The sequence below is a fragment of the Falco peregrinus genome, chromosome 12 (assembly GCF_023634155.1).
Source record: "Falco peregrinus isolate bFalPer1 chromosome 12, bFalPer1.pri, whole genome shotgun sequence".
NCBI lineage: Eukaryota > Metazoa > Chordata > Aves > Falconiformes > Falconidae > Falco > Falco peregrinus.
Window position 1 is genome coordinate 11,486,367 of NC_073732.1, and position 27,888 is coordinate 11,514,254.

At 40.0% G+C, this 27,888-nt stretch overlaps 1 protein-coding gene across 3 annotated transcripts in view; it reads right to left on the reverse strand.

The window, feature by feature from the left end:
* Positions 1–27,888, reverse strand: part of SPHKAP (SPHK1 interactor, AKAP domain containing) — a 73,684-nt gene that overhangs the window by 20,628 nt on the left and 25,168 nt on the right. For all 3 annotated transcript variants that reach the window (XM_055817510.1, XM_055817508.1, XM_055817509.1), the window contains exons 3-4: positions 26,651–26,761; positions 2,593–2,652 (exon numbers count right to left, since the gene is read on the reverse strand). In XM_055817510.1, the coding sequence (XP_055673485.1) occupies positions 2,593–2,652; positions 26,651–26,761 (171 nt within the window). The remainder of the gene's footprint in view (positions 1–2,592; positions 2,653–26,650; positions 26,762–27,888) is intronic.

The window sequence follows — 27,888 nt, forward strand, 5'->3', positions numbered from 1 at the left end:
CTGTTCCACTGAATACCCTCATGACCTTTCATTTGTAATGATACAATCATTTTCAGTCTGTTATGTATTTGCTAGAGGCAAAAGTGGTAATAGTCAATTGGTGATGCTGTGTAACAGAGGAGATTAGTATGGTGACACTGCTAGGCATCCCCAGTGTGTGCAGGAGGCATCTGCGCTCATTTGTGTACAAAGGCCAGACCAAAAGGACAACACCTACCCTGCGAGCGCTTGCAATCCTTTTCTACCAGGGATCTCTGTGTGCTTGCTTTGTGAACAGGGAATCGAGGATGACCCCTTACAGAGTGAGTAAATGCCACCTCGATTTTATGCACTAACCCAGCCCATCAAATGGTAAAGCCATTAGGGGAATGCAGATCTGGGGCACCTAGCCTTATGCCTTATTTACTATGCAATTCAACGATACTTCACTTTTGCTTTTTAATCTTCAAAAAATAAGCTTGTGGTACTATTATTTTTCCTCAGACTGAATTAGATACCATAAAACTTTCTGGCTTAGCAAATCTAATTCAATTTTGGGAAACAATTCACTTTTCAGTAGACTGATCTTCAGATGAAGCTAAGTATTTATGTTTGACATAACTAAATTTGGTGCTTCAATTCAGTTTGACATTTCAGTATAGTACAAAAAAGTTCTCGTCATTTTCTTTTTTCAAATTATAACCTTTCTATTCTCACACACATTTCTTTACGTATCTCTATTTTTCTACTGCCTAAATTGCCACATTTTATCAGATTTCTTAGGTAGGAAATCATGGCATTTTGTACACCTTTTACTTCAGTTCCTTACCTTTTGTTCAGAATAAAAAATGAAAAGTCCAGAAAGATTATTATTTTTTGCCACGAAGGTTTAACAGGTAATGCAACATCCTAACTACCAATTAGTAAACAGTTACATATTTCATATGAACAACAGCTATGCTGACATCTTTAAAATTCTTCTATGGTAATGCTTTCACCACATCATGTTGTACAGAGCCCACCCCGCTCACGCTGCACGCTGTACACAGAAACTGCGATGTGCGAGTTTCCTCTTAGGGAAGAATGCACAGCACCTGTGCTAGCTACGCTGAGAGCTAAGGAGCATCATCTTCCAGCCACGGCTCGTACACCCGTTGGGTCTGCACCAGAGGGTACCTGGCTGAAATGCAGCCAAGCCCTGCAGCCTCTGTTGGGGGTCCCCCCACCTGCCTGGTGGGCAGTGCTAGCGGGGGGCAGGGCGGGCAGTGCTATCCAGGGGTAGTGTGGGCAGTGCCAGCTGGGGGGGACAATGAGGGCAGTGCCAGCCGGGGGCAATGCGGGTAGTGCTTTCAAAGGTGATTTGTGCTTGCGAGGGAGTAAAATCATCTCCAGGCATCGTAAAGGGCAGCTGTATAAAGTTCAGGCAAGTTGGCTTCTACAGATATCCAGCTCTAAGACTGAGGGAAAAAAACTTTTGCTATTTCCTTATGATTTCCTATAGCTTTTGTTCCTTAATAAAGACTTTAAACAACAATAAAACCTTATTAGAAACCCACCAGTGCTTCTGTGGATTCAGTAAAGCTAAAGCTCTCAGTCTGTTCTGCACAGTTAACCTGCTGATTCAACAGATAAAACATTTTGCTGCAAGAAGTGTATTTATTTTTGACATTTGAATTTTCATGGATACAGGATGCAGAAAACAGCACAGAAAACCAGTTCCTGCTAATAAATAACTTGCAGGAGGCAAAAAGGTCCCAGCATTTAGCCCGTGAGCTAAAAGTAGTTTCAGCAAACCATAACGCTTTACTGAGGAACACCCTGGATACTCTCGGGAGATCCTACCTTTGGTCACCTACCACATATCGCTGCGTCAGTCGTAGGCACCAAGCAAGGATGATGAAAATGAACTGATAAAGGAAGATATAAACTCAAAAGTGACACTAGCTCATATCTTTAAAATATGACTTCCTCAGATCTGAGGGCTTTTTGGAATGGTATGTAATTTAAACAGCATATCACGATGTAGTTTGTATTAGTGTTTGTAAAATAACTGAGGTGGTTTTTTTTTCTTTTAAATCCCTTTTTTCTACCCTCCAAACTTTCAGTTAAAGAGGTAAAACATACCTTTAGTTCTGTTTTATCTAGACCACTATTCAAGACCACAAAATCAATCTGGAACTTGACTAAAACCGGTTAGCCAAACAAGACCTAAATGAGTAGAAATTCTTAAAGGCTTTCTGGCAGGAGAAAAAAGTGACATCAGAAATTATTTTTATGTAGTATTATAGCAAAATGAAAAATGGGACATATGATAAATCTGTGTTCACTTCTCTGGTAAGACTGAAGGCTAAGCAAGAAGTCCACTCACATGGTCATGGCTGTGAATTCACAAGCTGCAACAATCGGATATTTCTGGGATGGGAGTAAGAAAAGCTGTAATATATGGCCTGGTGTTGAGATAATTTCAGATTCCTGATGTATTGCACTCTGTAAGGGTTAAAAACCTAGGGCCGGCTTTGATTTTTCTGTAGAATTTTGTCCTGGGTTTGTATTGGAGAGTCCTGGCTACCTGAGTAGACCTGCTGTGCATGCAATTAAGACCTAAATTGTTACCTGTTTCACTTGCTCATAGCTGCAGTTGTCTCTGTTTGCATCTAAATTCACAAAACAAACCTGTAATAGGAAAGAAAAAGAAACAGTAGCTTAGAAAGTCGTATTCGAATGGCAGCAACCCTTTTAAAGTCAATATGTGTTCCATTTCTAGTCTTGTAGCTGAATCTGGGAAGCCTTTTCCCAGTACAAGAAAGGTATAAAGGTCAGCAAAGAGAACAGCAGGGTAGATGTTAAGAAAGGAGAAAAAAGGAACAAAAGTAAGAATCATGACTTTATCTGCTCTGACAATTAGCTCATCTGATGAATGGGCAAATGTTGCAAGAAACTGTAATACAGAGGGTATTGGAAAAGTTACAGGGAATGATAAAAATGCATTTGATTGTACATCAGATAAACTCTTCATGTCTCATTTTTCCGATGATTTCTTCTTCTCAGGCATTTGTTGCCAAATGTTTCATAAGTGCAATTGTGACTTGCTTTTAGAGTTTTCTCCACATCACGTAACTATTGTAGTATTTATCTTAATTTCCCAAACTTATGAAATAGAAGTTTAAGACTTTATGGAAATAATTTTTTTTAATCTTGGTTCATGAGCCAATATTCAAGTTTTCAGCAGTGCTAACCGGGCACTCCAATAGGTGGCAGAATAGTTTATTACCTAGTAAGTTTGCCTTTAAAAGTAAAAAAAAAAAAAAAAAAAAAAAAAAAGAGAAAAAAAGAAAAAAAAAGTTTTACTTTTAAAAAGTTAAAATTACTACTTTTAATGATAAAATTATTTTGCCCCTTCTTGGATCATTATGAGTTTCAGCAACCATTTAATGGTAGATTGACTTAAACAGAAATTTCAGATCTAAAGACCATTTCATTTCTGAAGAATTTTATTTTGTTTACATGACTGGAAGGCCATTTTCTAATTGTCAGGAATAAGAAAATCCGTACTCCAGCTTTATTTCTGCATTAGAAGCAGGGACTCCAAAGCTAGGCTGACTGTCCTACTTCTGAGCACTGTGGATAATATTTAGAAGTCTGTGAGAGTTTAGTGTTGTCTTGATTTAAACCAAAACCTGGCACAGATTCAGGGCTGAGCTGAGCCAATACGTGATTCCAAATACACTGAAGGTCCAGAATTTACCTTTGAAGAGCTGAGTGGTTTTGTTTTTAATTTCTTTTCCAGTAAACAGCAAATGCTTCTTTCCCTACTTCTGTGTTAATTTCCCCTAGAAAAATAAAATGCTCTAAATTATCCCCTTCACAATATTCTTGTTAGGCATCCAAGCTCCTGTTGGATGCCTGCTTTTACCCTAAGACAACAGTGATTTCGGTTTATATATGCACATACCATATGTACAGATTATGACCATCTGCAGTAACAGCCAGCACGGCAGATGGAAAGATCCAGCCAGACCTCCCATTGTAAACCAAAAGAACCCCAGTGAAAAAGCAAGCTTTTTGCCCTTTAAATAGTTTAATGGCACCTTTATATGAACTTAAAAACACATTGTCCAACATTTTTACAATTATCGGAAAAAAATATTTCTTTGCTTGACAATGTCAACAAGCAGGACATGCCACTGTCATATGCATTTTGTGGCTGGCTAACTTTTAAGACATAGTTATAAAAATTTCTGAGCTATGAAGTATTGCAAATACCCTCTAGCAACATAATGTGGGAGTTACGTAATGTCCTAACCATGTTACAGTTAATTATACAGACAAAAATTTGTCTTGCTTTCCACTGGGGTTTTACGTATAGGCATTTTGCGTAGCAGCAATGGGTAGTTATTACAAAGGATTAGAAAATTAGGCTCTTGATTGGCACGTGTACCTGCCCAGCACCCGCAGTGATATGTGCTCGTGAGTCTGCAGGTGCACAGCGGTGCGTTTGCTCAGGGGACCATTGCTTTGGTGATCAGGGTGGGAGTGCTGGAAGGTACGGGGCCAGTTTCTGGTCCTCTCAAGCATGTTCACTACTGAAGGCAGGGCCGTTCTTAAGAGCTTTGTTTCCAAGCCCCCATGCCAGAGCGGTAAGGTCTAGTATTGCGCTGCATTCAGTGTGAAAGCTTTGTGAAAAAGCTGTGTGGGGGCAGTCATGTCGCACGTGCATTCCAGCCAAACACTCAGCTCTCTGGTAAACCTTGTTCTGTCATTTGCTACCTACATGTTGGTACAATGGTGCATGCCTTTGCTGTGCTATACACCGCACTCCCACCAGTGACACTCAGTACCATCCTAAAGGTATGCCCTCTCTGAGCAGCCCAAAAATCACCATCTCTGTTTCATGTGGCATGGATGGTGTGTAACTTAGTGATGCCTCACTAGAAGAAATAATAGTACAAGCAGGAATATCTACTATTTAAAGTCATATTCTCTTTGTTTCATCTTTTTTAGAAGATTTTTTTAATCTTCTAAACCCCATTGAACTTATAAGATACATCTTTATATGTATATACATTTTATATATATATGTATTACAAGTCCTTCTAAGGACCCAAAGAACTTATATTATAAAACCTATGGCGATACTATATCCAGTTTCCAAATACACTTTTCAAATTCCATTGACATTGATTTATCCACCACCAATGCAGGCTCTTAGTGTTTTCCTGTTCTGTGGATTTTGCAGTTTTAATTATAGACAATTTTAAAACAAAAATAGTTTTGCACTGGTGAAAGACACTGAAGAATTAATTTACTCTTTCCGTTTCGCTGTTTGCTTTGAGATTAGCTGTGCTTTGAGCAGGAGGTGGGATGAGATGGTTACTGTAATCATAAATCAACTCTACAGCTCCATCCTTGCAGGCTCTGCACTACTTTACCTTCCAGGGAGTTCACTGTGAGGATATTTTTCTTGGGGATACTTCACTAGAGGTGCTCAGAAAGATCCATCTGAAAACTCTCTCACTGTTTTCTGCTTACATGATACAAAATTTAAGCTCTCATTAGCTTGCATTGCTTGATGAACTAGTAATCATCAGACACCTCCGTCAAAACAAGGTAAAACACTATATAGTTCATAAACTGTAGGAGGGAAATATTGCACAGGTTATGAAGAAAAAGCCAAATTCAGGCCAGCATTTGTTAACCTCAATTTAATTCCGACTTTCCCCCCTTGGACCAGATGAAGGTTAATTTAAGTAGAACCTAGCCTTGTCCTAATCGTAGTATCTTTAAATATCGGTTGTTTCCCATACACTTCTCCTTTACATCTTACATCCTTGTCTTCCTAAAAACATTTTTTCTTTTCCAAAATGTGTCTGCTCTCCACTCATATGGAGTTACTGTCAGCTACTGTCTGGAAACCACGCAGAAATGCCAAGATACTGCCTGTTTTGCTGACTTAGGAAATAATTATTTTGGGGGCAGAAAGCAACTAAAATTAAATGGTGTTATGTAATACAAAAAGTTTAAAGGCCACCACCCAAATTCTGTCTTTACACAGTCAGACAATCACCCACAACTTTAGGTTCAGTAGTGTTTCCAGTGTAGAAATCCCGTTTACTCAAATGAGAACAATCTGCTCCCTTTGATGAACATGTACCACTGCACTCCAAGCTAGAATCTCAGTAGCGGCGGAAAGCTGTTTGCTACATAACCAGGAACCATTTAATACACAACCATGTTGCAAATAGCAACTCTTCTACTATGTGCATTCTTGTACAGGAGTAACATGAATCTATTTCTGACCCCCAAGCCTCTCTTTATAACATTCTCCAAGGATTTCTACTACTCTAGTACCAGGCAGATTATCATCACTAACTTGATGAACTTTGATCGCAAAGAAGTCTGCTTTCCAGACTCATCTAAAAAACAAATAGGAGAAACTTTTTTTTTTTCTTCCCTATTTTGCATGGTAATTTCTGTGGCTGGGAAGATGTGTATAGAATAAATTCTCTAGATCAGCAGTTTCCAGTCCTGAAATCTACTGTGTAGTCAGTGTAGAAATTACAGACACCTCAGTGTCCACTATCTGCAAATTAAGACTAGTACTTCTTAAAAGAGCTACATGTTAAGAAATAACTTGTTTACAAAGCACTTAAGGATATAATGTACTATACACACAATACATTTTACTCATTGACAGATGGCCTTAGGGAACTGCTAAAAGCATAATACTGTTCTCTCACTTTGGAAGAGTAAAGCAACTTTTTTTTTTTTTTTTTTTTTTTTTTTTTTTTAAGAGTACTGATGCTGGCAAGCAGCTGAATGACAAGCAAAGAAATACATTATTGTCTACAGTTTCCATATTTTTGGGGCTATGACTGTGCAGTTAAAGACAGTATCAAATGCCACCATGGGGGCAGGACAACTTCAGATGGCACCTGCACCCGTGCAGCTGATCCTGCCCAGCCTTGGCCCAGGTGCCACCAGCAGACAGGGTCTGGTGCCAGCACCTCAGCACCAGCTAAGCTTCTGTGGATGCATTTGAACCTGCAGGGGAACTGTGCAGAGCTCACTGCAACCTCTGCTGTCCTGGCTGGTATGTCAGTATGTAAATGCTGTCTGGAGACTGAGTTTATAGGGTCTTTACATCCCAGGTCTATGCTTTCTCCATCCTCTCATTCATCTCTCTGCCTTCTGTCACACCATCAAGTCTACTTAGACATGCAAGGTGCTGATTCAGACAGCCCAGGAGGGAGTTAGAGGAAATAACTGGTTTGGGACTGCACTCCAACCTGCCCATAAAACCCACCCTTAATTTCCTACAAACAGATGTGAAGATGACAATTAGTCCCAGGAGAGATTGCAGGAGAAAATAATTCAGAGCAGCCAGTTCCTGGGTGCAAAGGAAAAACATAGTTTAAATGCCTGAGCCTGAGGCCGTGCGGGATGTATCCGTGTTCTGTCCAACAGTGGTTCTGTCAACAAAAACAGCTGAAGCACTGATGAGGATGCTGTCCTCACCGGCAAAGAGCTGCAGCAGCAACTCTGTTTCCACAGCGGGAGAGGCAAGTTCAGACTGTGCTGTTCCTGGCACTTGAAGCTTTCCCCAGCGACACGCCGACATTATCTTGTTCGCTCTGAGTGTCTGTTGCTGCCAGGAGCCGGGCGGTGGGAGCGGGCAGGCAGCTATGGCAGGGCGCTCCGCTGGCTCCTCCGTCCTGGGTTTGGTGATGCAGGCATGAAGCTCTCACGATGTGACTTTTAAATCAGTATGTCTCGGACTGTGCTTCCTTGTCTCTTCCCTTGCCCCTCGTGCCCAATGTGACTATCACGCATCTTACATTAAAGCAGTGATGTTGTAATTATTTGGCATTAGCCTTTGAGAAATGAAAGGCTTGGCATTTATTTCCACATTCTTTCCCCTCTCTGTTTTGGGCAGGTATTCTTTGCTGTCAGAACGTGTGTTGTTTCTTGTACGCTATTAGGGTGCTGAACACCTCATCCACTTTTTAAATGTAGAACTGTGAAGCTACAGTTTGTGAAGAGGGCTGTGAAATTTTACAGCATCTATGATTACTATGACAGTTGTTTTAAAGGATTTAATGGAGTGTCTGACCTCATTTATTTCTGCTCTCAGCAATAACTCTGTAATGGGATGGCAGTTTTGGAATTCTGAGCCTTATTCTCATCCTAATTTCATCTGTGCAAAAGTAGAAAAACAATTCAGTTGTTCTAAACTTTTATTAGACCAATGTCAGAGTCTCCTGGCTTTAGAAAGATAGTTTAGATCACTGTAATTTCCCCATAGCACAATAACCAAATACAGCAACTCCAAGGCATCACTCACTGGAATGGTGTCTGTTTCACAGAAACAGCCGTGTGTCATGCTCCCTTAGGAGCTGAAGTCAGCAAAATCCCTAGGAAAAAATATTGGTTTCCTCCCTGCATCTGAGACAAAGCAAACTAACCCACAGAAAATATCAAAGGAGTGGCACTGTGCCATAGTTTGTCTGTTTTCTGTGAGTTTTCTGTGAGCTTTGTCTCATTGGCCAGCAACATTCACATATTTTTCACTTATATTAGGATGGTGTACAATGCGTTTTCCAGCAGGTTCTAGCAGTGTAGCCACTGTTTTTTCAGTCTGTATGACAAGACCATTTGTTTTGATGGTTATCAAAATGCTGATCTGCAAAGCTGATATCAAAAAGGACATTGCATTTATTTTCACTTGAATTATTTATGCTAATGTGAAGGCTAAGAACTCTTGGACTTCGTGTGAGAAAGATCTATATATATCTCTCCTGTCTGTAAGGACCCCTAATTACTGACCTCTTTGTTCTTTAAACTTGCAGTTTGTTGAGTCTTGTAATCTCAATAGAGTTAAGTACCATTTTGTGTTGGTTTTTTTTTAAGAAAGACAAAAAAAAATTGCTGTAAAATGATGACTTCTGAGTAAATGTTCTGAGATGTTACATGAGATTACCCTTTAGCTAATAATTAAACAAACTGCCTTAAAATTTTGGAGATCCTAGGAATGCTTTTAGGATCTAGGTTTGGTAGGACTTGTGTGAAATTAGGATGCTTGTGTGAATTCTTTGGGAAGATTGTGGCTTTGGTCATTTCACTGCAATTATTTACAAAAAGAAAACTTTCATAACTGACACCTGAGGCCAGTATGTCTGTGCCTCTCAAGACAATTTGTACAATATAATTCTGATTCATGTGCTGACAAGCCGCTATCAGGTTTTCACTGTGACTCAGGCTCCAAAGAGTTGAAGTCACTCGACACTGCAGCTTCAGAAATTTGAGGTCTCGGGCAAATTAATTGTATTTGATGCGAATCTTGTTATCGATAACTCCATAACTGCCTCAATGACTACGCACATTGGGTGCAAAGCTTACTTCACAGAAATGACTCTGCATCCATCAAAGCCAAAAGCAATATCCAGCCTAATCTTTCTACCCTTTGCTTGTCTCTCATTACCATTAAATAGTTTGTTTCTCTGTCACCATTTTAATTTACATCATGGGATCAAAAGTAGTTCTTGCTGCAGAACAAGTAGAAAGTATTACTGCTTGTGCAAGACTACAAAGTTAATGTACATTTCTATAAAACCTTATGCACCTGCGTTAGTCACCTTAAATCACTTTTTTTCCTAGGCCTTATGCTTATTTATCTTCCTTCTTTCTGTACCCATTTAAATGTCAAGTAGAATCTCAGAGGACCAGATAATATAACTGTGACAGTTAACAAAGCTGAGAAATCTGATTTCAAGGCCAGTCTGAATAAAACAATGATAAATATAAAACAATAAACCATAACTGATACCATCATTTAGCTTTGTTCAAGTCAATCTTTTCTTTTCTATTTCCTGTATTTGAAGATTGTTGGTATGGAAAAATTATGGTTCTATCAGACCACTGCAGGCAGGGGAGGTTATTTTCAAGGACGACTTGTTCTTCCTGTGCAAAATAACAAGTATGACCCTGAGTCCTGTCTGTGGGTTGCACAGAAGCCAGCCCTCCTTTCTCCTTTCCTGCATCATTTGATGCACGCTGGTGCCTGCTACGCAAATATCAGCACAGTCTAGAACAATATGCCAGTGACCAGGCTGCTCCAGAAAGACAAAGATAAAACTTTCTAAAACTGTACTTCCAAATTTTAGACACTTCCAGGGAAAAAGATTTCATAGAAATTGTTGAAACTTCCAGTTGTCAAAATGCCATGAAGTTTTTAACTGCTGTGGTTAACTACAGGCCAGACTCTGCTAAATAACTGCACCAAAGAATATAAAATATGTAATGGTTTGGAAAAACGAGCTATTTAACAATGAAACTGAGGTGAAAGACTGACTCCCTGCAGCCCTAAATTTCAATTATTTTGGCAGTGTCTGCCCGGGCCAGTCTTGTTAAGCCAAGAAATGTAACTGCCTGGGGTCTACAAAGCCAAACAGATGCAGTCTTTAATCTTACAAGCAGCCGAAGCAGGGAATTATTGCTATGTTGGATATATGGAGAAGAGAACATTGATGGTGCATTAATAAAGGAATGTTCAGATTTCTGGGACAGTGGAGTATTTGCCTACTACTTTAACACAGAGGTAGTTTCATTTGGTACAGTGTTGCTCTAAACTACTACAAGAATCAATTATTTTTCCCAAAGACATTTCTATGTCATGTAAAATGAAAAAAAGGAGATTAAAAAGTTATAAGTACTTAAATCCACTCTGTTTATCTATGCATGTCAAACAGTTCTATGGTGCTCTACAGGCATTTCCAGTACTTGAGAAAGATGAGGAAGTAAATGCTGCTAAACCTAATTTAAAAATGTAAATGATTTTGCTAAACAAAGATGTCAAGTGAAAACATTCCATAGCAGTGACTATGACAGAATGATTGGACCCAAGTTCCACCTGCTCTGGGTCTCTCGGGTGTATGAATGAGCAGGTATTGCCAAAGCATATCAACTGGATAGCAAGAGTAAATTGTGTCTCATACAACCAGATACAAGCTGTTAGATCAGAAGCAATATCTGAAATAGTGTATTTTTTTAAAACTGATGTAGTTAGCTATTTCTCCCTTGCCTCTACTACTCAATAATGTTTATCACTTCATTATGATACCCAACATGTTCCCCCCCCCCCCCCCCCCCACTTTTGTGGTATAATTTTAGTGTGCATAATAGTTTAGACTATGTTTCTCATTTTCATAATGTCTTTCACCCAGTGGGGCAGGTCTGCTAAGTATTGGTGTCCCCTGGGCTCAGGTGCCTTCATTCTGGGCTACGGTGGGGGCACAAGGAACGGGGAGGTGGTACTTCACAGGGCGGCAGACAAAATCAGCAGCTCCACGGTTGCCACATCTCCTGAACCATGTCTCCTGATAAATCTCTACTTAAAGCCTTTTTTGGAGCGGATTTCAGGACTGAATCCAGTAGATCAGAAACTATTGTCTCTGGATTAGAAACAGACCTCTCTGCTGCACTGCTTAGTGAGATCCTTCTGTTGTAAAGCCCACCATTCTGTAAGCTCTCTCTGCTTTTGAGAAAATGAGGTAGGCACCAAGGAAGGAAACACACAGGTTTGATGACAGGGTTTGACTGAGCTCAGCTGTATGATAAATATGCATCAATGTACATATTCAGAATAAAAATCAGGTTTGTAAAATGTAAGTGATCAGGATAGCGCCCTAAACTCTTCCTTCTCCCCACCAAGACCATCCTGGCCCCAGTGCTGCTTCTTTCTTCCTGGGTCATAATGTTAAATTTTTAAACCAAGACTATCTGAAACAGAATGCTCCATCCTTCCCTTACAGCACTTGCATTCAGGGCACAAAAGATCCAGCTACAGCTGAGCAATGTAACAAGCAACAGAAATTACCACCTCATAGTGGTTACAGCCTGGTGACTGTTTTTAGCTCCACACACTTTATTTTCATCTAACAGAGACATCCTATAGAAATCTCTAGATTAAGTTAAAATACAAATAAAAAAATCCACTTATTCTGTGACTGAACCAGTTTGTTCTTTAGAGACTTTTCCCACATAAAACAAAGTCTTAGCAACTAGCTAGTGGTTTCCACTGCAATTCAGAAGTTAACATACCCTGTTCTAAAGATTGTGTTCACAACACATGGCATAGCCTCTAAATTCAGCAATTCATAGTCTCTAAATACAGCCTTAAATCTAATAACTTACATTAGTTCAGTTACACAAAGGCCAATGAAGATAAGACACAAACTACTAGGAAAACATTAACAAGAAAGCAGAAACCCAGAAATGTCAGTGCCAGGCTTGTCAGCGTGGATTAGCCCCGAACAGCAGTGATGCCCTCTGCTTTGTGTGTCCCCTCCTAACCCTACGCTTCAAACAAAAGGCTAATTGCCCAACTTCACCAGCTCAGTCTTTCACTGTGGCCTTTGCTCCTGCTAGAACCTGTGGCTCACCAATCTCTCTTTTCATCATTTCCGTGTAAAGTTCTGTAACAAAGATAACATATGGTTGCCAAAAGCTTCAGTCGTTTTAAATTAAACCTTTAGGGGCTGACCTCTGTTCCTGCTGAAGGAGACTGGCGTAGCATCTGCCTGCTCATGTATACTTTACAAATTCCTGGGCAGCTCTGCCCCAGCTGTTAGACAGGTTATAAATAGGTACCGCTCTGAAATAGCAAGATGACTTGAAAAAGAAAACACATTACACGTCCACATGCTTATGAAGTGATCTGGAAAACAGGTGATTGATGATTGGCTGTGTGAGTGCTGGCATCAGAAAAGCCTGCTTACCTACACGTTAATGTTTCAAGGTTAACTTTTCAGATCTTGAGGTGTAAGCTCTGACTGATGCTTTCCCATCAGCAGAGTGTTTATGACGGTGTGGCTTTGCCTTGTTCCACTGTTGCATAAGCAAGGTTTGAGGTCACACTCAGCTGGTGCACTCACAGTTTCCCAGTTTCATCTATATTCATGAAATCATTAGGTACTTTCACCTCTGGGACCTCTGGCCTAGTGTCAAATTAGATATCTCCCAGTAAATCTGAAAGTGACTACCGATTGTCACACCGAGACCTCGACCACGTGTACTCACAAGCTATGTCTTAACTGGAAATGGAGATGCAATCTGGTAGCTTTGTGTGGCACATCAAGCATGTCAGCTACTAGATCCTGCAAACCGCAGAGAAGCCACAGGAAGAACACTGGCGGGGCAGAAGCACCAGTTCCTCCTCCTCCCACTGTCAGCACTGGTGGCAACACAGTCTGTCTCCTTATCAAAGCTACCCACCCTCCAGCCTTCTTTTTCCTTCTCACCTGCCTCCCACAGACCATCAGGGCTTAAAATTTGGCTAGAAAAAAATCTGAAGCCCCATGCTCAGCTGCTGCTGCTGGAGGCAGTGGCTGTGGCAGGCTGTTGGACTTGTCTCCATCAAGGCATGGGACTCCTCTTTCTATTTCGGCCTCTCGGAGCCACCGGGGGAGGCTCGGTAGCCAAACGTGTCCCTGAAAGGAGTGAGCGTGTAGGTCCGTCTTCTTTTGCATAAGTAGGGCTTTTGGTGCTGCCCTCGCTTTCTCTCTGCCTATTTTTAGAGGACTGCTTTGTGTTAGCACCCATGGAAAAAAAAAGGCGTCTTCTATGATACCACCATCTCTGATCCCACAAATTTTTTGAAAATGAAATCATGAATCACCATGCCTACCATGTTGCAGAATGTGCTGTTCAGTCACCTTAAAAAGATTCTTCAAGTCAGTTAATTTGACATCTTAAATATATGCTCTCAAAACCCTAAATGCCACTGCATAATTAGAAAGCCTTAATTGAACTCTGAAATTTCCTTTTTTACCCCACTTTTCCTTTATTTGCTCGCCCCTCAGCTTGAATTTGCTCTTTGATTGCTCTCAGTTGAGCCTGAAATTATTTGTGTTGATAAACAGGCAACCAGAAACCATAGCCATGCTTCTTTATGGAGGCTGTAATCCTAGGTATTCTCTTGATCCTTAAAAAAATATTTAATCAAACTGATTTAAATCTAATTCAACTAGTTTGTCAAACAATTTTTATACACATGAATCCACAAAATGGCTTTGCGACAATGTTTTGCCTAATTACATGTAGTTTTGGACAGGTTTCGGTCTTGCCCTAGTTGAAGTCTGATCTATTGATTTCCAGAATCCAGTAGGAAATAGTAAAGATAAAAAATTTCCTCTCACAGAGTTATTTAAGCAGCATTCAGGGAAAAAATAGGGAGGGAGGGCGAGGTGGTGCAGATCTGGTAGGACTTATCTTACCCAAATACACTGTTTAAGAAGCAAGCTGGGAAATTCTTTAAGGTGTTCATAATACATAAAGTGATTTTAACCAGAAAACCTCATTTTGGTGGATTTGATACCAATTCTTCCCAAATACTTAGAAAGATTACTTAGCAAAACAGTACCTTTAGATTCTAAGTAGAGGTTACTTAGAAAAACTACCCACCTTTGCATGCCATCAGTTAAAAAAAAGAGTGGAATATCTCAGTCAAACATCTTCTGCTGGAATCTGGAGGTGGCCACCGCATCATAATTATTGAAACCATCCCTAATCCCTGCATGTCGGGCAGAAGCACCCATGCTTCTGCACACTCACCCATTCTCACAAGCTCTGTATTCCCAGAGCCAGACTACACAGCTGCTGAAATCATGGATGTTTTTCTTCTAAGTTAAATAGTGGCAGACAGAAATAAAGATTTTTCTGTCCATGAGTCAGTTGGGTTATTAGCTTTATCATTACCATTTTTAGGCTCTGCAGCTTAGAAAGACGAGTTGTTCATTCCACGTATTTGTATATGTGGCTGGAGAAAAAATATCTGAATAAAACTTTTGAGGGGTTTAGAACAAACCCCTTAAAGCAAGAATGTCTTAGCTTTCAGTTTCTCATATATGAAATGATGAAGCTGGAAATTAAAAAGATTTTCTGGTCTGAACCTTCTTGTTCCCCCTAGACGAGCTTCTCCCAGGACAACATCTGCTTTCTTCACAGCCTTATTAAACCTGTAGGTCCAGAGCAGTGATGGAAACCGGTCTGTGAGGCTCCCTGGCGTGCTTTCTGTGGCATCATCCCTGCACTGGGCTTGTAATGCAGAAAGGGGTCTAGAAGGTCCTACAGTGATGATGAAAGTCAGGGCTTTTGTAGCTCCCAGTTTCTTTGCAGAGGAACAAAGAGATGAGAAATCCTGGTATCCAGTTGTGGACTGGATTGCGTCTTTTTGGAAAAGGAGCTAGAAACCCCAGCCTAAGCCAGTTTCCTGCAATACTACCAGGAGTGGAGTTTTAGGTAATTTCAGTAACAGTGTGAGGCATGGTTCCTGATTGTTCTCTAACTTACACTGATGCTTTGAGAAGGTAAATGCCTCTACAAAACAGGAACCCCTATCCCTGCTTTTGCTTACCCCTGGTAACTTTTTCTTAGTGTGTCTAGGAAAAAAAACCAACTATATGTAAACACTGTAATAGTAAAATGGATGTCGTATGGACAGCTGTAGTGGATCTTTCAGTTCAAAAGGCACATGAACATACACTTTGTCTATACAAGGTCCTGAGTTCTGGAGAAGAAAACACCTATGGCAAAACACTTGACTGCAATTAGGTGCAACTTACAGTGGAAGTTAGAGTTCATGCTCTGAATGCAAAGAGCACAAAGCTGTGCAGAACTTCCAACCCTAGTATGTTCTTGAATTGTCACGCCATCATCAGGCATGTGTGTTTATCTGGGGAATGAAATAACTGCTCATTTTACTTAACAGAAGCGCTAATGCTGCAGCCAGAAGCAGACTGAGCTGGAACAGAGGCAGTCAGACAAGCTGCCTGGAGGCAGACAGTCTTTGCACTCACTCAGGCCCACTCACAAATTTCTCAGCTATTTATAAAGATATACCTGTGAAGTCACACCCCCTCTAATGAAGACGACATGAGGATTATCTGAAGCAGGAGTCTGTGCGTGGCTTTCTTGTGCATCCAGTTTAATAATGCCTAATGTGTGATCTTCATTCATCTTCCTTCTGGTTTGATACTGTGCGTCTATGAAATGTCTTCATGCAGAGCAGTGAGGTTTGTGACACCTACATTATAAAGCATGTAGAGGAAAAGACACTTCCCCATGGTTTCTGGGAGAGAGAGATCCCAACTGTTCACAAACTACCAGCTGAAATTTGTTCAGTGTCAGGTAATATTCTAGAAAGTGTTTGCCCACCTTTTGTTGCTGCATTATTATATTTTTTGTCTGTTTTCTGTCATTACTATTATTTAGCCTCCCATTGCTCCACTGCTGAGTAGCTTTGGGAACCAGGTGGGATTTTGTTTCCTGCCTTGCCATTGAATTGGTGGGCTGTCCTGGGATGCGAGAACCTAACTGGCTACTTCCCAAGCGTTTCCCTTCCCTGCACATAGAGATAAAAGCCTACTGAAGAAGGGTGTGTTACAAGGATTGACGTCTCAGTTTTGAGGACATCAGAGATATTTCACAAAAATTAAGGAAACCGAAAATTACCAGTTGTTACTTCTATGTCATAGTTACTTGCTTTTAGATTACAATTTCCTTTCCCCCACTATTTAAATTTTGGTGACTTATTTTCCTTGCCCTTGGCTCCCATCGCTACTTTTTGGAGTCATTAACAGTTATAACTAGTATGCATAATTTAACTTTTTGGTAGATAGGAGACTGGGAATGGTATAAGAAATGTAGCTCTCCTCTACACACAGTAGAATTCAATCCTTTATATTTCAATGCTTAAAGAGGATCTTGAGTTGGTGGTCTTATATGACGTGTTTGGAATAGCCTGACTCAGAATAAAAAAAGTATCTTCTGGAAGACAGAGCTAATTATCCATTAACATTTGGATGCAATGCTTGTCTTACATTAATTTCCATGCTTGCCAAAATGATTCTGGCAGAGGAACCAGCTGTGAAACGTAGAAATAAAAATACTGGTTTGGAAGTACTAGATATGCCACGTAGCTGCCTGGAAAAGGATGCACATGAATGGAAGTGTGAGACAGCAGTATTACGCAGGCGGGAGAATTTACAAGTGATACGAAGCAGCTCAGGCACACCTTCTGCACTGTAATCTAAATAACAAAAAAGACTTCATGACAGGTATCCCTCAGCTATACAGTGGTACCTGCCTTATCTCACCAAAGTGAGATCAGGCTACTGCAAACCATCAAAAAATCCATCCTTGTCAAAGCAGGGCCATTGCACTCACAGCTTCTCTGTCCAGAACTTCAACAGGACGCAGGGCAGGTTGGGGAAACATCAACTTGAAGCCATGTCTGGGCCTTCCTTCTGTTGTACAGTCCTTCGCATGATTAAAGAGTGACAATTTCCCTCTCTAGCTTTGAATGGAGAAAGTATTTTCCCACTTCTTGTCCTGTATTTTCATTAGGATGGCCACAAAAATCACATTACTCCTTTCAGATTCTATGTAAGAATCTCTGCCGTGAGCTGCACAACTGCTGTCTAAGATGCAGACAAGATTTTCAACTGCTCTCCTTGCAAGCCCTAATGGAGCATTTCCAGAAGCCGACAACCCAGTATATACTACCTTCAGTGAGTCACCCAAGTTCACTAAATAAGGTCCTGATGTGATTTTCCTGTGTCTCCCCAACCCAGCCACAATTCTTTTTTAGGTACACATTGTACGTTGTCAGAAGGCTGAGTTATACTGCTCTGCCTCCAGCATTTTTAGCAACTATGTACCTGGAATTTAGTCACAATTACTCTTCAGAAGTGCGTATTTCAAATGAATTGGTGGATATATGGGTCTTGATATTTTAGAGACTATCCTTATTTTAATGGCTGGACCGCACTGATGAATCAACCCAAGTCATCTCTTCATAATCCATTGCTTCAAAAACAGCTGTGAATATTTTCTTCCCATTAAGGTTTATTCCTCTGGGTTTGATGCAATTAATTGTCACTTATGACTTAAAGAAAATATGCCAATAAATATTTATGCCACATGCACCATCTGCTTTCTCTGGTGCCCTGTATACTTAATGTTTAACAAATTTCTGTAAGCCTCACCCCGCAATTTATGTTAAAGGGAGCCCGTGGTTATAACGGCAGCACGCGGTCACAGATGCCCACTCTGGAGGCAGCACAAGAATCCTATTTTTTGATAAAGCAGACCGTGGAGGCACCGAGGATATGGCAGTGTGAAATGCTGAAGGGGACACAGCTGCAATACCATGCTTGATCCTCCCGGTGTTTATTTATAGCTTTGTCAGAGTAAGGCTAAGCATCCGGTTCTCTTTAATACAGATAGGAAAACACTGGTGTGTGAGAGTATCACAGAGGGTCCAGAAAGAAGACAGCAGATCTAGACAAATAATTAAAGAGTGTCTAAGTCTGAAGTTACAAGAGAAGAAAACCTACTGTCAATCTTCCTCACCCCAAAATTCATGAAATGGCTTTTGGCTGCTGTATAAAATACGTGCGTGATACTGAAAATGTGGAAAACCAACCCTTTAAGGGCATATTTACTTTCTGCCTTGACATTAGCTCATATGTGAAGATAGGTTTTTTCAGAGCTAAGTATGTATAAGAGCAAAAAGAGAAACATATTGTACAGATGATACAAGCAATCCTTTCAGTAGTCTTTTAAACTAGTGCTCAGCCTTCCCGCACCACACTCCATCAGGCACAGAGTAACTGGTGAAGAGGAGGGTTTCTAATTTCTCTGTGCAAGCAAGAGAGAGGCTCTCTGGAAGGTACAGTTCCTTACCACAGCAGCACGAAACACCCACGCATGCCTGAGGAAGGATGAAGGACTAAGACTCAATGCCACAATTTAGCCTGCAGCTGTTGATTCCGGCTCCTTGTCAGGATATAATTAAGGTATCGTCTGGCTGAATGGGAAGACAGGACTTAAAACTAAAAATACCTCTAGTAATTATGGCTTAGATCTGGAAAGAATGGATGGATTTTGATTTCTGAAAAAGACAATGCTGTTCTTGAAGATAGCTGAGTAATTAATGACTGAAAGGCAAAGTAAACACGCTTGTAATCCCCTGTCTATGTAACGTACTGCTGAGGCTGTGCATGCAGCCTCATGAGGGAGGACAAACATCTTAGTATGTAGGTCTGTCTGTCTATTTTACGCAAACAAATAGGGCTTTGCTATGTTTCTTAGGAAATTTAAATCTTCATTCAAACACTATAAAACAAATCGGTTGTTTCAGCTCTGTGGTCACTATTCAGGAACACATGTATGGTTTTGCTTTAAAAATCCCAATAAACAAACAAACAAAAAAACCTTCTTTGGGATCCAGGATTGCCCTTCCATCCATGGCTGTATAAATTGCCTTGTTGACTATACCAAGAAGAAGAAACAGCCTCCTTTTCTGAACTCCTGTAAGCCTAGATCCCCACTCTTCAGTAATGGCACGCTTTCATTCTTTGGAGACTCCGGAGAACTTAGTGGAGACAGGCGCCCCAGTTAAAAGATACAAAATCCCAGTCCCAGGGCTTAAGATTTCAACACCCTGACCAGCATCCACTGTATTGTTAGCAAGTTACCTGGAAGGAATTCCGGTATCAAAGACTGATGTAAAATATAAATCTGTACGTTTGTATCTAAACTTCTAAAGATATGTAGCATCAAACCTCTAAAAAGACTTGAGTGAAGAAATGAATGAAAACTACTCATAATCTACTTTAATGCAGTCGAAAGCTGTTCTCTTTTTCCTCCTCACAATATACCTTGCCAAACATTTTCTCTTTCTGCATATGTTATCATTTGTTTGAATTAATTTGTGGGAGCTGTTTCCTGGATGTTTGTGTTCCATCGCTTGAGTGAGCATTGGAATTTGAAGAATTGGCCAGAAAAATGAATTTCTTGATTTCATAGTTACTTTTTTCTCTGAATCAACTTACTACATGTTTGTACAAATGCCAAGGCAGTAAAAAAGATGAAGTAGGGGCTGGGGGAAGAGCTGAGACCGCAAAAGTCCTGATCTGACCAGCGCAAATTAACGCGTAATGTCATCCTTCACTTCCTCCTGAACCTGTTTAAAAGCTCATGGCTAAACTGCAGTGATACTGGTAGTGCTCAGGTACCTGCTTAGGACAGCGAAGCTATGCAGCAGCAAGGTAAGTGGCCAGTTCTGGAAATTCAGCTGCTATGATGGCAAGATGACATTCTTCATTCTCTCAGTAAACTGAAAGATCATAGCCAGCATGATCCATAATTCCATCACCTTTTTGCTTTCTTAACAATCTGTTTTATTTCTCACCAAGGCAACAGCCTTGCCACCCTTCACTAATACAACCGTATCTTCCTTTCCTTGAGATGTTACTGTCTGTCTCGCAGACTGGGTATGTTCTCCTGTACTCAACTAACAACCCCAAGCTGCAATTCTTCCTCCACCTGTGCTGTGGATGGAGTAGGGTTCTTCTGCCACCACCAGCGCTCATCAGACCGCTTAGAGGAAAAGTGCAAATGGCACGGGGTCAGACAAAAGCAGCCAACACTTAAACGAGAGGGTATTTTAACAAGACTGAATGTGACTGAAGTTTGGGCTGCCGTCCTTCCCCCTTCCCTCTGGCCATGCGTTCCTGCTGCTCCCTTGGGCTGGATCTAACCAACATACAGCTGCATCTGTCTATGCATATAGCCTACCTTATACGCACACTTGTATGGAGTATTCTGGTGTGAGCATTCATGCTGTTACAGAGCAGGAGTGCTTGCAAGCAGAAAAGTTGCTGGACTATTTCAAGAATGTTTCAAATCTGTGAGCCCTTTAATGAAACTGTTCTCTCACCCATCTGCCTGGAAAGTCAGATTTTTTTTCAGTTATGAGGAAACACAAAATGAGCTTTAGAGCCCTTGACACATCCTGGTTCTTTAAAATGTGGTATCTTGTTATGCTAAAATAAGAAATGAGCAGGTTTTTATTGCTTTGTTTTAAATGAAAAGCAGAGATCTTTTACCTACCCTATCTATCACTGCCATTTAATGGTGTAAATTTTGTGTTTCTACTTCTCCAGAATAATGGACAAGAAGTCTGCAGCATTTCTGCCAAAGTCTGGGAATCCCATTACCCCTCACACAGAAGCACACTGCTTGGGAAGGGAGGGGAAGGGTGTATTTTCCTAGATCAGTGGTTCTCAAGTGCAATTTGAGCCTTGTTACACTGTATGGATCGGGCAGGCCTGTTTCCCAGCCTCCATGGTGGGACAGGGTGGTTGTGTGAAGAGGAAGAGGGGATGATGCCACATTCAGGGGGTGGGGCGGGGAGGATTACTGGAGTCTGGGTTTTGAGACAAAATCTTTCTCAATGCAAATGTAATTTTTAATTGCTTTTCCATCTGTTGCTGGTCTAGAGTATGGAGTCCAGAGAATTTCTGGAAAATTTACTGCTATGATTTATGCATCATGAGGTACATGAATACCATATGTCTTGCAGGACTAAATACCATCTTCTTCTTTTGGTTTTGTTTTGTGTCCTCCTTTTTATTAATTAATTCTTTTCATTAAGAATTCCTAAAAGACAATTAAGATACATCTTCAGCAGCATCACAATACTACTTTAATCATGCTTGTGCTTACTGCACAGGCATTGAAAAGAAAAAATGTCAAATCTTAGGAAATGCTAAGAATCATAAATTACTTTCCTGTCTGCAAGATTAAGACTTTGCACTTTAGGAGAGTCCAATGCTAGAAGAAACTATAAATCATCTAATTAAGGAAGGAATTAAATTTCTTAACTTGTACTAACATAAGCCAACCACAAATGTTCAGCACTGGTAATTAAATAATCTAGATCTTTGGAGGGAAAGTTAGAAGCAAAGTATCTATCAGTTTTTTCTTTTTAAATAAGGTTTGCTTAAAAGTGTGTCCAAAGCAGGGAACATTTGATGTAGGTCCAGAGAATGACAGTTGACAATAATGGAGTGCACAAAGTTGTATATAATTATGTGAAACTATGTTTATTTTATGAGGTCTCTCCATGGGGTAATCTCACATTACCAATATTTTAATTACATTTATAAGTCACTATGTGCAGCTTATGAATGATTATGTCTCATAAATCCATGTATTTTATTATATTAGGTGGATTTAGATTAAGTTCTCATTCAGTGGAAACAAACATAACAAAACTTTCATACATAAACTGACTTTAAAATTTATACTATCTAATTATAATATTTGCATGAAACAACGTATTCTAATTTGCAGCAGTAAACTGCTGCTAAACAGTATCATTGTTAATTGAACTAAGTTTAGTTTAATGTTTAGAAATTACTCAAATATTCTCTGAAGAGGAAAAAAACATAACATAGATGTAGAAGATGTTCTTTGAGGGAGTTTAACTTTTTTAGCCGACAGCATGGCAAAATCAGATAGACTCGACTTAAGGAGGGTAGCACACTTCAGCCCAGGGATGTTTTAAAGAGAGATGGCAGGATGTTTTATTCCAATACAGAAATGAAAACAAACAGCATTTCTACCTAGGATTTACCTGCACTCTCTCCCACTGTGCCTTCACTTCAAGCACACAGAGATCTCTTTCAGCTGCCCCTTCCTGACCAGTCTCCATGGGAAGTCTCCCTAGAAAGCCTAGGACAGTTAGCCCTGTCCCCCTGGACTCAATCCCAGTCTATCTAATCTGATTTCTGAAATGTAAACACAGAGAGCTGGACAAAAATAGTATGTACAGAAAGTAGAAAAGCAAAGTTAGGACAAGGCAATCTTTCAAACTGTTCACATCAGACCCATTATACACAGAACACATCTTTCCATAGACAACTCACCGACATCCCGCTAAGCTGGCATAAAACAAGGAGAACAGACACCACATCTCACTCTTACTTCTCCCTGTTATTTCTACTGTTTATCCTTGCGGATGACTAGAAACACTGGATTAAATATGGACACACTAGCATTTCTTCTATTATGGTGAGGTACCAGAATATGGTTTTTTTTCAGAGCTCAGGAGCTGTCCAACATAAGCAAACAAGAAATACTGTTCCTCTAACATGATTTCTTATTTTCGTATCATAATGGCTATATTTTCATTAACCAATTTGCAAATGAATAGAGAATTACATGTAGCAAAATGCCCATTCTGCTTAAAAAAAGTTATCTCTTTGAAAAAAGTAGTCTGCTATAACTGAATTAAATATTTAGTGTTTTAATAAATCAATGTTAGTATACTTGGTGAGCATATGTAGGACTGCCATCAGCTTATTTTCACTTCTACTAACTGTGCTAATCTGTAATGGGACATAATGAAGATAATATTTATGAAAGCTATGTTCATATGGTCTTGTTGCATTTATAGTTACAGTAAGATTAGACTCCTTATAACTAAACATAAACTCTTCCAAATGAAAACCGAACACTATAGCTACATGTATTACCAGCTATCTTTGGGAAAGGCAGCTGTTAATGATACAGTACACTGGAGATTTCTTTTTTCCTTCTGCAAACCTAACGACAACTTTCAGAGGCAGTTTGAGTCTCTGACACCATAGGTAACAGCAATTCATAAAATCTTTCACATGAACAAGAAGATAGAACATATTTTCTGCTAAGGGCAGTCTGGTTTGCTTGCTAATTGAGAAGCTGGGGAAACCACTCCATGTTCATATCCTTCTTCCTCCCTCATTCCTGCAGCTTCTGCTCGTTTATCATTGGAAAGGACTCTGAATGAAATGCTTTGCAGGTTCTGAGCATGATACTGACCTAATGCTTAATCCTTGCACAGCGGTTAAGTATCCCCTGGTCCCTGGTTATGTACTGTGCGCAGCCAAATGAACGACCCATGTATCTAAGGTGGGGAGAGCAATTCTGAAAAAATCATCTATGTGCTTACGCTCTGATCCACACATGAAATCTGATGGTTAATGTCAAAGTTTTCTAGTTTACTGCATGTCTTTACATCAGTTGTGCAACTTTTTAGGCATGCAGATTAAAATTCTGTACTGTACTACCACTGAGAATAAATTAACTAGGAATATGAACAAAACTTCAGTTCTGCTCGTAACAGTTTATGAGTAACTATTTAACAGTATCTCAAAAATATAATTTCCAGGGACTGATCAAGAAATAAGCTTCCAGGTTATCAAATACCTTTTCTCTTGATGTGAACACTAATGTTCCAAAATAATATTTAACTTCTTAGCTTCCAAGTTAATGCTCTCTCTATATGATACATTTTATTGTACATTCCACTTCAATCTCATTAATGCAAAATTCTTTTAATAGAATCTCTTTTCTTCAATAGTGATAACTGTAAATTGCAGAATAAACTAGGTACTAACATTTTGCTTTGAAGACCGTGAAACTGTGTGTGTGTGCGTGTGGTTGGCACTGTGTTCAGAAAGCCATACAGGGAAAGCTGACTGTCCTATATGCACACTATGCAAGCAGCAGGTGATGGGAGAAGGTGACTTGGCAGGCCTTGTGTCAAAGCACAGCCTAATATTCCTCCCATGTAAGAAAGGGCTCAGTCATGGTCTTGTAGTTTAGGATGGCACGAGGAGCTGTGGGGCAGTTCTGTCCCCTGGAAGCCTCACTGAGCGCCTTTGCCCACCCTCTGCCTACAAGCAGAAGTATACCATCACTTACTATAGTAACACAAGCTGTTTTCTTGGGAAAGAGCTTTGTATAGTCATTTCTTTGACAAAGAGGGGATTAAAAGAAAATTATCACCTTGTGTGACTTTGTCAGGGAAAGTTGTGGGCATTCATCACATGTGAGATTTAGGTCTGTGACTTGCTGAAGCCCCTTATCTCAGAACTTCTTTTTGGGATTGTAATAAAAAGTAATTTCAGTATTTCTGCTTCTTCCCTCAGATCTGCAGAATGGTAAGAGTGATGCTTATTCTCCCTACAAGGTGACTGACCAGGGCTAGATGAAACCTGACCTGTGCTTCCAAGAGGACAAGTGTGTATCAAGCAGCTATATTGGGTATTTTTAAATCAAATCTGAGTATAGTCTTGCTTTAACAAGCCATCTTTTCTCAGTAGTTCCATCCTAACAGAGACAGATATAATTTCCTATAAGATTCAAAGAAACACAAAGAATAAAGTCATAGCTCAACATATCAAAAAGCAAGTCATAATTCATTTTTATATTATTATTTGGACTCATAATTTCCTCTGAGAAAATAAACCTTTTCTTATGATATGAAATACTAAACAGTAAAACCAAGTGACTGTGGTCCATGTTTTTTGCACTAAAAGCAATCCTTTCCTATATCAAACAAGAAGGATACCACTAACCACCTGCCTGATGACCCCATTCTGCTTAAGAATGTATTCAAGATATGGTTCAAGTGACAGCATTCCAGCTGCAATTGAACAATGATTGTACTTCATAACACTGTGACCCTTTTGTTTGGGAGAACACATGCGGAACGATCCAAGAACAGGAAGCTGCTGTCTGGTTTTGGTAGTCTCGGAAATAAGTACCACTGAACATTACTCCTTAATGTCCCCTTCCTTGTGTCACCCGGCATCATTCAAAACAGACACAGGAGTCTGTTTAGTTTCTCACTTTATAACCTGTATGGTTCCTTACTAGCACACGCTGATTAGGTTGTATATTTTGCTCATTCTTTCTTGTGGAAACTGATAGTCCCATGGACGGTGTGACAGTGAACTGAGCTGTAAAACCTTTGGCCATATTCCTATGTTTTAACTGCTGTAATTGCACTGTTGTATCACTCGTGCTGTTCTCAAGCATGCTGCATCACCCCCAGGCAAAGATACAAAGCCTCCAGTCATCACCACCATGGGATGGAGATTCAGCTTCTTGACGGCAGGTGCCTGGGTTCATCAGCTAGAGCTGAAATGTCCATGTCCTCGAGGGAATCCCCCAGCAGGCTCCATGAGAGCCTCAGCTGGGCTTTAGGTGGTGTGCAGCAAAAGCAGTGCTGGAAACCTTTCGCCTGAATTAAAACTGCTCTCTTCTACAGTTTTTGTTGGCTTACGGAGGCCAAGGAGTAGTAATCAAATGGGATTCTGAGTAAGGATCTGCTCTCCTGAGCCCTTCATCAAATAAAAAATAATTACAATCATAGCAATGAACTTCTACCCAGTTTCATGTAGACAGTATGTAAAGCAACATAACAACTCCTATTTCTTCATGTACGCTCTTAATCAAAAGCTGTTATAACCCACAATAGTGAGATTGAAATTTCATTTCAAATGTAAAATAATTCTGTTTGAGTTCTTTAGCAGCTTCTCCTCATCTAATACGGAAAGAGTTTTCTCTCTAATTGTGTATCTCTATGCCTTCAGGAACATTGAGCAGCTTTTTAAACATCTGCTCTTTCCAACCTGCCTCTTAACAAGTTATGATTTGGAATAATTTTATCTTTGGCTTATTTTTCTTTCCTGTCAGTTGCAGACAATGAACATAAGAAAATACAGAGGGCCACAAAGTCTGAAGGCCAAATGTGGGGAAACATCTGCAGTAATCTTAATAATGTGCTCTGTATAGAAATCTGTGTGCATTTTTGCTTTGTATGTTAGCTTTTACCAGAAAGATGGAAATTACAGAAACTATAGACAGACTGCTATAATTTCAGTATCAGTTAGTCACTGACTTGTTTTAATTTAACACGTACTGTGGCTGGCCCCACACCCTGCACAAATAACTCTCAGTGGACTTTTCCCCAGAGGAGATTACAGCAAGTACTTACTGAGGCACAGTTGCTTTCTGACTTGTCCTCCAGAAAGCCAATTTGGCATGGCGTCCTCTGATTCTGCAGCCAGTATTCTGTTGATTCTAGCAGACTGTTACTGCAGAGAATCTGTTAAAATAGTTAAAAAGTTAAAATAATTAAAAAAGTACTCAGTCCTATTGTGCTTTGGGGGCCTGAACTCTATTGTTGTAACTCAAAGGAAATCTTGCCTACAAAATTTGGCGGGGGGGCACCACTGGCACCACTGTTCCTTTTGGACCTGTCCAGTTAATGCACCTTAAATCAAGTGATTTATATATCCCCTAAAGTATTAGCCTATTTTCTTTCAGAACTGGAAGTCCTTGGAGATACTTGAAGGAGATGCTTAAGCCCAAAATTTTTATTGGAGAATATTGCTAGGAGTTTTGTTCTGTGTTAAAGTGATGAACATAGATTGTGGGAAAACTAATTATTTGATTATACCAGAGTGCACAAACTTGCAGCCTTTATGATTTACTGTATCTCTCACCACAACAGATCAGTACTATTCCTTCTGCCAGCAGCCTCATTTCTGAGACCACTTAGGCTACAAACTCTTTCTTCTTAAACACAGTTTTCTGCTTTCTGAGAAGCTAAACTACTTATGACCTGCTGTAATGAGTACTGAGCACAGTCAGTACCCTGAGACCAAAACTTTGTGTTTAATCTTTCTGTGTTGACTTAGCCTACAGCCTGTGCCACAAGCTTTGCTCAAACAAAACCAAAATGGGGCTACAGATATCCAGACTATAAAGAGCTAAAGCCAGTTTTGCAAGTCTGATGCTTAGATTGACCTGAATTAACGCACTTGCTGCCTCTGTACTAATATTCTCCCATGAAAAAGAGGGACCCTTAGTATTTTTAAACCAGCTAGGTAACAGCAGGAAGAGAATAGCTGCAACAACGATGCTGCTACTTACAGAAAATTTTGCACGTCGTCGTCGTCTTCCCCAGGCAGCAATGTTAACAAGTATGTTTGTGAAATGGGCGTATGTTTGTACTTGTTTGTACTTCTCGCAGTTCTTGCATTACATGGAAATAGGCTGTACTCTAGCTCTTTAGCCTTTTATTTTAATAGTGATATTTTAAAATATAAATTTGTTGCTCTACCTGGAAAATGATCTACCCTGAGTACTTTACTGCATGTTTTGCATTGACACACCTTTGCCCTACTTCAGGAACACTTGATCTGTAAGCCTACATCACTTCCCTATGAG